Source organism: Crinia signifera, chromosome 1, assembly GCF_055691185.1.
Source record: "Crinia signifera chromosome 1, ASM5569118v1, whole genome shotgun sequence".
Classification (NCBI taxonomy): Eukaryota; Metazoa; Chordata; class Amphibia; order Anura; family Myobatrachidae; genus Crinia; species Crinia signifera.
The window spans coordinates 51,665,065-51,678,775 of NC_139217.1; the positions used below are offsets into that span (position 1 = coordinate 51,665,065).

The following is a 13,711-nucleotide window of genomic DNA, read 5'->3' on the forward strand; positions in this document are numbered from 1 at the left end:
AGAAAAGTTGGTTAGATGTGTGGGGAACTGTTTTAGTTGGACTGTCAAGTTGGATGGTTGGAGGTTTGAAGGGTTTTAAAAAAGTTGGTCTGAAGTTGGTCTGATGAGTGGCCAGCATTAGTGGTCCTGGAATGGCCAAAATAGTTGTGGCATGCAGTCATTTTCATCATGGCCGCTGACACACTTCAGCGACTGCCCGTCCCACCAGATCTCTCAATTGGCTTTGATTGGCTTGCTGAAATCATGGTCTTCCAAGCTAATGTGTTTTGAGATGTCATTAAACCAGCATTTTCTAACAATTACCCCGTATTTGGAACATGTGTAAAAGGAAACTCATCCACATGTCCTAGCTTACATCAGCTTGTCCTTTTTGCAGGATGTTGTGGGCAGTGGTTTGACCCTTTCACAGGCAGTACATTCAGCCCTTTGCGGCCATAGTACTCCAACTGAATGATAGAGGAGTCTTGCTAGAACAATAATTTTAAGAAAAAGGAATGTTTTGGAAATTTCAACTCCTAGAGCTTATTTACTATTATAATAAAGGATACGGAATAACCTATACTAATGAAATTATTGGCATACAACATGGTCCTGGAGAAGCAATGGCCTGGGCACTGGTGCGTTTATATTATGCAGGGAGGGCTGCTTGTGAGGTGGACAAGGGAGCCAGAGGCTGAGTGTTCGACTATGGAAGGAGCAGGGTACCCCAGCAGCACAGTGTAGAGATGTGAGGGTTGTTATTAGCTATTGCAGAATAATGAGGTATCTAATGTATCTCTCTCTGTGAATAAAGCTCATACTGCCAACTTTTTTTTTTGCTACAGGTTAATCAGTTTTTTGGAAGGCCGAGCAGAAGGGCTCCATAGAGGTGTCCATCATTATACTGGGGTGAGTGCAGATTATCTTTTCTGAATACGCTATGGGGGGTTATTCTGATTCACTGTGATTGTGCCTTTCCGAGTGAATCAGAATAACCCCCTAGATTTGAATGGGTCTGGTCTCCTCATAGCTGAAATGGAGTTTCTCATAGTCCAGAAATGAATTCTGTATTTGTACTGAACACATGTTGTGTGCAAGGACTATAAAGCACTGCTGCGTTGAAGATACATTCGATTTTGTATCTTTCACACGAACCAGAAGGTGGCAGTATTTTGCCTATGTTGTTCTCTGGCATTGTTTGTGCAGATAGTTTATTATGTCATAGAAATAAAGTTCTTCTTATTACACCAACATTTGACATGACAAATAAACCTCTAGCATTACATAGTACGAAATGCTAGTATATATGCAAGGCTGTCCTAGAAACAGCACCAACCGATGGACAGAAGTGGTGCCGAACCATGGAAGTGTGTTTGTACAAGCAGCCTACTGTCACTGGCCTGTGCTCTAGACCAGGGGTCCTCAAACTATTTTGCTCTGGGACCCCATCTGACAATAAAAATAATGACAGGACCCCAGGAAGTAACTGTAGAAGGTCATCACATCACATGTGTAGTCAGCAGACAGCACATACATGGCAGCATTGTGGGGGCACAGAGTGATGGGAGGAGTCTGATATACCATAACCCATCACATGTGTAGTCAGCAGACAGCACATACATGGCAGCATTGTGGAGGCACAAACTGATGGGAGGAGTCTAACATAACAAACAATTCAACAGATTTTTCAGACTCCTTGAATCACTGACTGAGATTATAAAAGTCATCAGCCTGATGGTCAGCAACATGGAGTCGTGACCCCATGCTGAGAAGGTTGGGACCCACTTTGGGGTCAGGACCCACAGTTTGAAAACCGCTGCTCTAGTGTAACAAGATTGGACCGTCATCCTGATTTGGACTAACTGCTAGCTAAAAGTAAAAATAGATTGCACCCACTTCAACTATGAACATATTGATGCATGGAAAATGATTTATTGTTGTTATTTACTTTCAAACATTTTGATTTCTGTTCATCAGTATTAGGTATTTTCTAATATGTGATCTTTGTCTGGTATAGCTGTTACACCTCCAGGATCGTGTGTTAAACGGCGTGATCGTCAGCCTTCTGGGAGATGAGGATGCTCGGGTGAGGCATGTAGCTGCAGCCTCATTAGTCCGGTAATTAGTCAGCATGAGGTTTTTTGTTACTGTACATTTCAGCTTTCTCTGATGGGGTTTCTCACAGTCACACCGGGTATAACAGGGGCCTGAACCGGTCACTCTACCAAATCGCTTAGGATACATGTGGTTCACTCAACGCCTGTAAACATTGGTTCCCCTTCCCAGCCTTGAGAGACTCCCATGGTTAATGTTCTGTGGGGGCACAAAAACAGCAGCGATCACCTCTTTATTTTAAAATCTTCCTTTTTGTTTTTTTTTATTGGACAGACTAGTTCCCAAGTTGTTTTACAACTGTGACCAAGGACAGGCTGACCCTGTGGTAGCGGCCGCCAGAGACCAAAGCAGCATCTATCTGAAGCTTCTCATGCACGAAACCCAGCCGGTGTCGCACTTTGCCGTCAGTACAGTCACCAGGTATGAACGCCGCGTGCCGCCTGTAAGAGGCCGGAGATCATCACTGTGCGGATTCACTACACCGTACAGAATTTAATTTACATTTCATTTGTTCCTAAACTAATTTTAAATAAAACCAAAATTGTAACCGTTTGTTATTTTTATTTAAAAAATACTGTACAACGGTGTTGTCTCATAATTTCTAAAATTCATATTGAATAGCTCTGGGAGTTACCGCATCTGTTATACATTATATTATTTAGTGAAATATTCTGAAATTTCAGGTCACTGTAATAATGTTATGTCTGCTTTTTCTGACTCCTCCTGCAGGATCTACAGAGGGTACAATATTCTACAGAGTCCCACCGATGTCAGTATGGAGAATAACTTGTCCAAAGTGATCACCGCCGTGTCTCATGCTTTGACCACATCGACCACACGGGCTCTCACGGTAAATTGTGGTAAACTTTGCCAACAGTAGTCAGATCGACATGAGGATGGCAACGTAATTGAGCTGTTGTCATGCAGCATGTTGACAGTGACCATGTCGACATTCATTTTATCTACCCAGAAATGTCAACACAACAAACTTGTGGACAAAGTGTCCCTTGTGGTCTCTTGCCTTGTGCCGATTGCAGTGGTGCTCCGTCTTGTGGATCCTGGCTGTGTTGGGACAGCGGCTTCTGGCACAGACCTTCGATGATGCCACCCTTAACTCTCCGGTGTCACTTAACCCTAACCATAGGCATCCTCAAAATCTCAACCTACTCTGTGACATTTTATGGACCCGTCTGTAGTTTGAGGATGTTGGCCTGGTGTCTGTCGACAGTTTTAACAATGTCGGCGTTCTGCCACTGTGGTGTAGGCTGTAGAGATTAAAGCACATTTCATTTATTTTTTCTTTTATTTGCTTTCGATAGTCCCTAATGTCTTGCATTGGGTATGTCGATCTGTCCGTGACGCCACAAAATTGCATTGCAAGTCAAAGAGATTTATATGTTCTAGAACTTTTTTCTGTTCCTTTGCTGTGTAGTTTGGCTGCTGTGAAGCTTTATGTCTGCTGTCAGCGGCTTATCCAGTATGCACGTGGAGCGTCGGGTGGCATTGTGGGTACGTCGTCTCTTCCGGTGCGCAGACTTCACGGATACAAGTGTATAAGAACCGAGGCCGCTCCTTCAGGTAACTTGGCTGTAGCTTGGGTTACTACAGCTGCAAACTTATCGTGACCTAGACCAGTGGTTCTCAACCTCAGTCATCTGGCAGGTGCACTCATTATTCACTGACACACTAAAAGATCACAGGTGGAGCTAATTATTTCACCTGTGATTCTGCGTGGAGACCTGGAAAATGTGAACTGTTGGGGGTATTTGTGGACTGAGGTGGAGAACCACTGACCTAGGCGAACTGGAGTATTACATGGTTATGCTGGGTCTGGCTATGAAAGTGAAAGCTGCTAATCCTGATATTAAAAAAACAAACCCAACCCTTGTTTTTGTGTTTCCTTTTGAATTTGTCTATAATGTAAGTGCTAGGTGAGGCATCTGGGGGTGATATAGCAGAAAGGCTTTGGCTGAGTTCTATGAGAAATATGATGTCACAAATGTCACAGTAGATTGCTGCTACGCAGCAGCAGATACAACTGTTGCAGGTATCTGTGGAAAATTGGAGGTATACTCAGGTTGCTCCCCCCACTTTAGCGTGGGTTGTTAGTCCTGGACTCTGCCTCCGGGGAGTATTTAGAGCAGTGGTGTTCAACCTTAATTGAGCGAGAGCTGCTCGCGACAAAAAAGACAAAAAATTTGACCAGGCAAGCTTACCGGTAGCTTTCAAGTGACGGGTTGGCGACCACTGATTTAGAGCCTGCTGTAGAGGATGTTCCTACACAGGGCCTTGAACCCCTTATTGTTGCCATTAGGGATATATTACACCTCCCTGCGGAGGAAACTGAGGCGCAGGAGTCCTTCTTCTTTACACAGAAGAGAACTAGGGCGAAATGTAATAGGTGGAGATTTTTGGTCATGTTTAAAAATCGCACCTTTAAAAATTGAATGTAATGAGAAGCGAATTCGCTGCAAAAAAGTGCAATATGGTGCGATTTTTAGACTTTAAAATGTGCGCATTTTCAGTCATGATAATGTGCGCGTTTTCAGACATGCGATTTTGGGTTAAAAAAATACGGCGTGGGGTCCCCCCTCCTGAGCATAACCACCCCCCGGGATCAAAGAGCCGGTCCTGGTTTTATAAAATCACAGGGACAAACAAGTTGGGGTTCCCTTGATTTTACAAAACCAGTACCAGGCTCAGGGGCTGGTCCTGGTTCCCAAATTACAGGGGGGACAAATTGACTAGGGGTCCTCCGTATTTCAAGAACCAGCACCGGGCCCAACCAGCCAGCAGGATAATGCCACAGCCGGGGGAGACTTTTTATACAAGTCCCCCCGGCCAAAGCATTCATCCCTCTGACCAGTCAACATGGGCAGGGGTCCTGGGGAAGTGGGGACCCCCCTAAAGAAGGGGTCTCCCCCCTCCAGAACTTACCTGCCCTTGTTAAAGCCCGGGGCTGTCCTCGATGCCTCTGGAAGGTGGGCATCAAGCTGATAATTGGTGTAAAAAATAGAAAGAAACCTATTGTATATTGCTGTGGAACTATGTGTCACCGCAAGCATGCACCGCATGCAGGGACTTGGAAAACCACAAGTCCCAGCATGCAGGGCAATAAAGGGCCCGCTGGGACTTGTAGTACAAATAGTTAAATAAATACACACACACACACACACACACACACTGACAGTAAAACTTTGTTGCACACGGAGCCCATTCATCCAATACTCACCTATGTTGCCACGGAGCATCGGTTCCCTTGTCCAGTAGTATCCATTTGGGGTACCTGTGGATAGAAAACATACTCACCAGCCGTCTTCAGGGCTTCCCTGGGACCCCTGCACCGCTGTAACCAAGCTCCGGTCTTCTGTTTACTTCTGGGGCTCCGCCCCCTGACCGGGACTTAGGCCCGCCCACCAACCAGTCATGGTCCGGAATTTCCAGTTTTCTGTTATGTATGGTGTGTTTGGTTGTTTGTCTCACCACATGTGTCTTAAGTTTCCTCCTCTCAAATATGTCTACCACCATGGGCTCAGTTTTACCTATACTGAACTGTGGGAGGGGGCATAGAGGGGAGGACCCAGAATACCCTGTTGAAATTTTTTATGTGCACTGGCTCCTATGGACCCCATCTATACCCCATCGTACTAACTAAACCCCAGCATCCCTTATGGTATCCCAGTAATGGTAAAGGTGCCATTCTTCTCAGTGTTTTTTTTAAATATTAAGCTGCAATTGTTTTGTTTCCAGCATTTCCCAGCAGAGCCCCTCAGAAGAACCCCGGAAGAGCTGCACCGCTGGCATGGCCAATATGATGCTGTCCCTGCTGTCTTCTGTCTGGTTCCCCCTTGATCTCTCTGCTCACCAGGATGCCCTGATCCTTGCTGGCAACTTGCTGGCAGGTATGTATATAAACATTGAGATGAGTAGTACAGAAGTGGTACTTACATGTGGTCACATATCGTACTACTATTGTATAACATACTATCACCATCTATATAAGTCAAAGAAATCACATTTTATGCCTTAGCCTATTGAGGCCTGCACCAGTCCAGTCTAAAGACTCTGAAGCTGTACAACTTAAGTCACCATTGGAAACTTGACAGGCCCTTCTGCACAAATTATTTAACCTGCTGGTCAAGCGAATGCGGTCCATCTGGAGTAGCCTTGTTTTGAACTGTACCTATTTCACTGTTTTAAGGGTAAAGGACTGTTCACTAAACCACTCATGCAAAACAAATGACAACTATTTGAAAAGCCAAAATAGACTTTGACCGGTATTCAATGCCCTGACGGCGAGCTATCGGCACATAGAAGTGCCGATAGCTCGTCGTCAGGGTATTGCGTGAATCCTCGCCGTTTGCCTCCTTGTCTGTTCCCTGAGTCGAAGTGGAAACGGCGAGTGTGGCCATTAAAACGGCGGGGCTCGCCACGAATTGCGGTGAACCTCGCCGTTTAAGGGGGTCCTCGCCAGCCTCTCATGGTGAAGATTCTGCTCAAACATTGAATACAGCGAGGGGATTTGACGGCAAGGATGGCTTATTTTCGGCAAGGAAAAGCCGTCCTCGCTTTTGTCTGGCTTTGTACTACAGCCCTATACAAAAATAGACCTAGTACCAAATCAGATCTCTGGCCAACCCAGTTGGGGCCGTGACATGCATACTGTACATGACTTTAAAATTAAAAGCACCAGATCGTTGGCTTTGCTGACACAAGGCCACGCCTCCTTTCACAAGTGATTGGTCTAGGATAAGGGGTGACAGGTGAGTAGGTGACACCCACACTAGTGATGCCACTGCTTTTGTGGTCTGACTTATAATTGTTACTTATACTTCAGGGCCAAGCAAGACATTACCTGCAAAAGGCAAGTACCCAGGACTCCGTGGGGTATATATGAAGCACTTTCCAGCAGTTCTGACTACTACACCTAGGAGGGCAACTTTATTGAATTCATAATCAGCAGTGTTTTTGCATTTAATATTAATGCACTTTTAAAATCCATGGCAACAACCACGGGAAAGTAAGCCACTGCTCCGTAAATATACCCCACTTTCCAAGTCCTAATCTGACCTTAGCAGATGTATTGTACAGCCTCTAACCTGACCCTAAAATTACTCTATTCTGATACCTCTTTCTTTCTTAAATTATACACAGAGCTGGAGTTAATATCTTCATTATAAATTGAAGCAGAAGAAATCTCGATGCTGTTAAGGCAGCATGTTTGAAAATATGACCGTTAGTAATGACTACAGCTGTGCACCAGCTAGGGGATTTGGGTCATGTGACAGTTAGTAATGACTACAGCTGTGCACCAGCTAGGGGATCTGGGTCATGTGACAGTTAGTATTGACTACAGCTGTGCACCAGCTAGTTGTATTGGGTCATGTGACAGTTAGTAATGACAAAAGCTATGCACCAGCTAGGTGATTTGGGTCATGTGACAGTTAGTAATGACTACAACTGTGCACCAGCTAGGTGATATGGAATGTGTGACAGTTAGTAATGACTACAGCTGTGCACCAGCTAGGGGATTTGGGTCATGTGACAGTTAGTAATGACTACAGCTGTGCACCAGCTAGGGGATCTGGGTCATGTGACAGTTAGTATTGACTACAGCTGTGCACCAGCTAGGTGTATTGGGTCATGTGACAGTTAGTAATGACAACAGCTATGCACCAGCTAGGTGATTTGGGTCATGTGACAGTTAGTAATTACTACAGCTGTGCACCAGCTAGGTGATATGGAATGTGTGACAGTTAGTAATGACTACAGCTGTGCACCAGCTAGGGGATTTGGGTCATGTGACAGTTAGTAATGACTACAGCTGTGCACCAGCTAGGGGATCTGGGTCATGTGACAGTTAGTAATGACTACAGCTGTGCACCAGCTAGGGGATCTGGGTCATGTGACAGTTAGTAATGACTACAGCTGTGCACCAGCTAGGTGTATTGGGTCATGTGACAGTTAGTAATGACAACAGCTATGCACCAGCTAGGTGATTTGGGTCATGTGACAGTTAGTAATGACTACAGCTGTGCACCAGCTAGGGGATATGGGTCATGTGACAGTTAGTATTGACTACAGCTGTGCACCAGCTAGGGGATCTGGGTCATGTGACAGTTAGTAATGACTACAGCTGTGCACCAGCTAGGTGTATTGGGTCATGTGACAGTTAGTAATGACAACAGCTATGCACCAGCTAGGTGATTTGGGTCATGTGACAGTTAGTAATGACTACAGCTGTGCACCAGCTAGGTGTATTGGGTCATGTGACAGTTAGTAATGACTACAGCTGTGCACCAGCTAGGTGATTTGGGTCATGTGACAGTTAGTAATGTCTACAGCTGTGCACCAGATAGGTGATTTGGAAAACATGGACCGTTGGTAGATCTTGAGGACCGGTTTGGCCAGCCCAGCCGGAAGGTCACTTGTTACCATATGCCGAATATTAGAAGGAAGTTAATTGATAGAAGAATTTAGAGCGTAGTCTATACACCCAAATCCTTTTATTCAGCGGGGAGTTTATATAATTCCAGCTACTGCTCCTAAATCTCTGAAAAGTCCTTGGACAGCAGAGGATGAAACCAACCAAGCAGCAAACAAACAAGAGGAACCATGGCCAGCACTTGGCGATCGCTCCATGGTCAGCATGGTGGACCAGCTGTTTGTTCATTTACTGAAGGCCATCAACATATGCGCCCATGTAATTGATGACGTGACTCCTGGACCAGTGATAAAGGTGAGCTCGCGCACTGCAAGCGGCCTACTTGGATTTTCTCTGCTGTTTTTGTACATGCCACGCTGCATTTTCCCTTGTTCTGTAGATAGTAACAGATCTGCAGTGTCCACTTGCAGAACCTGATTATTTCAGGAGTCTGACACCTGGTTGGTTCTTATAAGTAAGGATCCCTTGGCTGGTTGTTCGTAAAGCATAGCTACCTCCATGGTTGTGTTACTGTGGTCTCTGCCCAGCGTTATAGGCTTTAATATGCACCAGACTATTGATGGGCCTCTCTTTTTGTCTTACTTTCAGACAACTCTTCCGTCGCTAACTAACCCGCCTTCATTAAGTCCCATCCGACGGAAAGGGAAGGAAAGAGAAACTGCTGATCAAACGGCAGTGCCTCTGAGCCCAAAGAAATCCAGCGACAACACTCCAGGTAAATGTACCAGAGAATGGTCTGGGACTAGTTGCTGAGCTGTGATCCCGGCCTTAGACTGTGATACGGTAGATTTTCTGAAGATGAGAGGGTTCTTTGAACTATAGAGTGGTTACTTTAAAGCGAATTGGTTGCTATGGGCAACCTCCACTGGCTCACTTGTCCATTCTTTTCACTGCTTCATACATCTCCCCCATCGTCCTGTATAAGGCACACAGGAAAGGTTTGCTTGCATCCAAGCAGACCATTGCTGTGGGGATTACTATAGTAAATTTAGGCTTTCATTGGAACAGAGATTGTGTTACCTTGATGACGGGATTTTCTGGGCAGTATCAATCCCGGTTCACGACTGTCGGGCCACGGTTCTTTTCTCGGCCCGCTTGACTTAATCTCGGCAGACCGGGATTCAATATCCTGCCTGCCGAGTGCCAAAAGGGGGCGTGACCGCGAGAAACGGGCGTGGATCATTGCGATCTGGCTGTGAGCTCGACAATCCACGGACGTTCTCGGCAAAAGGAGCCCAACAGCTTTTAAAGTCATGCTTGTTTTGCCGAGGTGCCTGTTCAATCCTGTCGGGAAAGGCAGCATTGAATAGGCACCCACCGCTATTTCCCTCGTCGGAAATAGCGGCGGGGAATTGAATACCCTCCCTAAATCTGTCTACTTTTAGTATGTAACCACTAAAATACTGAACGATGTATTGAAGTTCTTTAAAGTTGGTTACTTGTCCTGAAAGAAAGTGATTTATCTGGTGTTGATTAGGGGTATGGGTCAAAGGGTCCACAGTCGATAGGTCGACCACTATTGGTCGACATTAGAAAAGACATTGGAAAAGTCGACATGATTATTTTTTTTGGGGGGGGGGGTGCCTTGCTACGCTCGCCACACTATTATAACCGCCCCCCACCTTTTCCATGTGTCAACCTATTGACCTAATTACTATCGGCCGCATCCCGTGAATTAGTAGGTGCGTCACAGACCAAAGAATGTTGGGCGTAGATACTATTTTATTCATTTTGTGTTTCTGGTTTTATATATTTATTACAGCTTCTCGGCAAACAGACGCTTCCGGTCCTGCTCAAACTAGCAAGTCTCTTGGTAGCTTCTACCACCTTCCATCATATTTAAAACTATATGATGTATTGAAAGCCACTTATGCCAACTACAAGGTAGGTAGCCACACACGCACAGTATTCTACCACCAGTGCCCAGGAATGTTGCTCAGGGTGTAACCTTTTATCAGTCTTCTTTACAATGCAAATAAAAAAAAAAATGTTGTTACCTTCCCGCAGTTGGCTCAAAAATTTGCATGGCCTTTCTGTAACTACATTGTGTGACTTGTCTGCACTTAGGTGACTCTGGACCTGCAGAACAACAATGAGAAGTTTGGGAGCTTCCTACGCTCCGCTCTGGATGTTCTATCGCAGATTTTAGAACTTGCTACACTAACGGATATTGGCAAAGTGAGTGACCGTATTCTGCTTATTTGCTCTTACAAACTTGCTGCTTGTCTAATGTTCTCTATGTTTGCCATTGCACACAAAGGGGGGGGGGGGGGGTGTTTAATCATTGCCAGGCGAAAAATGGCAATGATGAGCCAATAAGTATTGGATAACAAAATGGCTTCAAACAGAGGCCTAAACAGCTGCCAATTCACCAAAACACGTGGATTTGCAGCAAATTTGCCGATCTGCCGCTGTTTTCGCAAAGGCACAAATTCGGCACGTAGATTGAATACTCCTAAAACACTTTTTACTAAGGATTTCCATGTGTTATGTTCTGAAGAGCAAAAGTGTTTATACTTCCCATAATCCCTTTTACTCCTCCCACGTTTCTCTGGTCACTTTATGTTCTACTCCTCATATAATTCAGAAACACGTGATTAAAAGAGGACTTTTCGATTTATAGGGTATATCGAATTGATTTTTTAGTGGAAGAAACAGGAACACAATGGGGTTCTAGAAGCTGGCTCAGGAGCTAAGCACGTAGAAACAAATGAACCTACTGCCCACTACATCTGCCTCTGCAATGTTTCCTGCTCACTGTCCCGTTTGTGTATCCTGCCCCATCACTGTTTTGATACGTTTTCAACCTCCCAGTGTTTGGTGCGGATGCACGGCTCAGTACTCTTTGCATAATGCTCAGCAGACTGAGGGATTATGGGAAAGAGAATAGAAGCATTTTTTGCTGGTCTGATCATAGACGCTAGGTAAAGTCATATAAAAGGTAGGCTTTTTTTATATATTGATCTCTTTAACATTGGTCAAATGCAAGGGAAGGAGAGAAATGTGTGTTTAGGGTTTGGTTGATTTAAAATACCCAGCTGATACAGTACTTTAGCTGCAACCAGCTCTGGCATATACACCGTCTGGTTTACAGTAGCTGCTTTTCCTATATTTATGTGCTAGTTAATGTACCAGTAAAGGGTGGGGGTGCACGTTAGTAAAATTCTGTAGTAATAATATTCTACATGTAACTATTGGTCAGCCAATCAGCTTATAGCTGTGAAGTTACAGGCTGGGTTTGAAACATGACATTTAGGAGCTGGTTGGCGGCTGCGTTATCACCTTCCACTTTACCATTTCACCAGGCTTAATACATCTGCCCCTATGTCCTATGCGTGCAGTCCTCTGGTGGTAATAAGAATGCTTGTACGGATTTCTGAGATTTTGTGATGTTTTTGTATACAGAGCGTTGAAGAAATACTGGGTTACCTGAAGTCCTGTTTCAGCCGTGAACCGGTGATGGCCACAGTCTGCGTACAGCAGGTGAGATTTAAGCAACTGGCTATTGGTTAGCTACAGTATCTTGCTTTTGTATTATAATGGACCTGCTTTGCTCTGTCTTTGGGGCTCATGCCCTTGTCATGTGACCACTGTGTCACATGACACTGGGCAGCATAATGAATTGTTTTACCATAGAGTCTCATATTTGGAATCCTCATTGCCTCCTATAAAAGGACATCTCCACTTTTCTCTGTGTTACATTAGTCTGCTGATAGACGCACATCCTCCTTACCTGTAATATTGATAAACATGTGGGGCCATATATGTACAACACATACTACTGCTAATATATTTCTTCTGATGTTGCTTATGTACTCCTGTATTGGAAGTAACTATTATCAATTTTCCATAGCTGTTAAAGACCCTCTTTGGAACCAACTTAGCATCGCAGTTTGAGGCTTTATCATCAAACCCGAGCAAAACCCAAGGCAAAGGCCAGCGCCTGGGCTCCTCTAACTTGCGTCCCGGCTTATACCATTATTGCTTCATGGCTCCATATACTCATTTCACCCAGGCATTGGCAGATGCCAGTTTAAGGAACATGGTTCAGGCTGACCAGGAGCAAGACACATCGGGGTAAGTTACCACTGCCTTCACATGTTTGAATTACAAGTAAGCGTCACTGCTACATGCTGTGTCTCACATTGAATGTTCTGTTGTACCGAGATGATCACTTACCAGTCCTGGCTTCCTAGTCCGCTCTATCATCTTCTCTCTTACACTGGTCAGTATATTCCCTTTTGCTTTATTTCTGGAGATAACACCGATTCGATGCTATGTTTGTACTGTAGGTGGTTTGATGTTCTCCAGAAGGTTTCCTCACAGCTGAAGAACAACATTACCACTGTTACTAAGCAACGAGCAGACAAGGTAGGCCTTGGTTGATAAGCGTCTTCGTGCAGTCCTATATTCCTGGCGCGAGTGTGCCCCGCTGAGCGGTGTGATGTTGTTCTCACTCTATGGTGCGTTTTATTCACAATCATAAGTAACAAGACCGCTTCGCGACAGCAGCAATAGTGGATGAGGACACATCTGTACTCGTATCCCACCCTTGTGAAAGTGTTAATGCTAGCTGTGGTAGCTAAAATTTGGCATTTCCAGAGGTTTACGTATATTCACTGCAGAAGATTTAACGTTCTTACTGCCTGAATCACATCTGCCCCTAATAATATGGCTGTATTTTTCCCCAGGAGAATCTGACCTAGTGACTTACAGTAATTGATAGGTGATAAAATATTGGTTCAGAGTCGGACAAATTCCAGAATCCTGGTAACCGCAGAGTACAAATGTCGGCAGACCCTGCCATCGTAAGCTGGGTGCACACTGGAGCAATATCGGCCTGATATGTAGTTTTCACTCAATTCAGAACAACATATTGATCAGATCATTCAGTGTGTACAGTAAATCTGTGCACTCCCACGGTAGTTAGTGATATCTGCCGCCCCTGCTGCATGGCTAACCGCACGATATACCATGTGGCACCTTGCAGTGTAATGAAGGCCACCATATTGTCCAGTACACATCGATCCAGTGTGCGTTCACCTTTGCAGAGCGGTTCATGACGGTCCAGGAGCTGTGTGCTAGTGCAGACCCTTCCTGTGTACTGGAGTGCAGAATATTCCCCTGCTTGGTCCCAGTGTCACGGAAGGTGCAGTCTGATAACACACCCTA

General features: G+C 44.9%; 1 protein-coding gene across 5 annotated transcripts in view; it reads left to right on the plus strand.

The window, feature by feature from the left end:
• HTT (huntingtin) overlaps positions 1–13,711 on the plus strand; it is a 149,231-nt gene that overhangs the window by 68,158 nt on the left and 67,362 nt on the right. For all 5 annotated transcript variants that reach the window (XM_083151753.1, XM_083151766.1, XM_083151758.1 and 2 more), the window contains 13 exons: positions 825–888; positions 1,997–2,097; positions 2,368–2,514; positions 2,824–2,944; positions 3,527–3,672; positions 5,845–5,996; positions 8,631–8,833; positions 9,128–9,254; positions 10,302–10,423; positions 10,607–10,717; positions 11,945–12,022; positions 12,393–12,616; positions 12,832–12,910. In XM_083151753.1, coding sequence (XP_083007879.1) covers positions 825–888; positions 1,997–2,097; positions 2,368–2,514; positions 2,824–2,944; positions 3,527–3,672; positions 5,845–5,996; positions 8,631–8,833; positions 9,128–9,254; positions 10,302–10,423; positions 10,607–10,717; positions 11,945–12,022; positions 12,393–12,616; positions 12,832–12,910 — 1,675 coding nt within the window. The remainder of the gene's footprint in view (positions 1–824; positions 889–1,996; positions 2,098–2,367; positions 2,515–2,823; positions 2,945–3,526; positions 3,673–5,844; positions 5,997–8,630; positions 8,834–9,127; positions 9,255–10,301; positions 10,424–10,606; positions 10,718–11,944; positions 12,023–12,392; positions 12,617–12,831; positions 12,911–13,711) is intronic.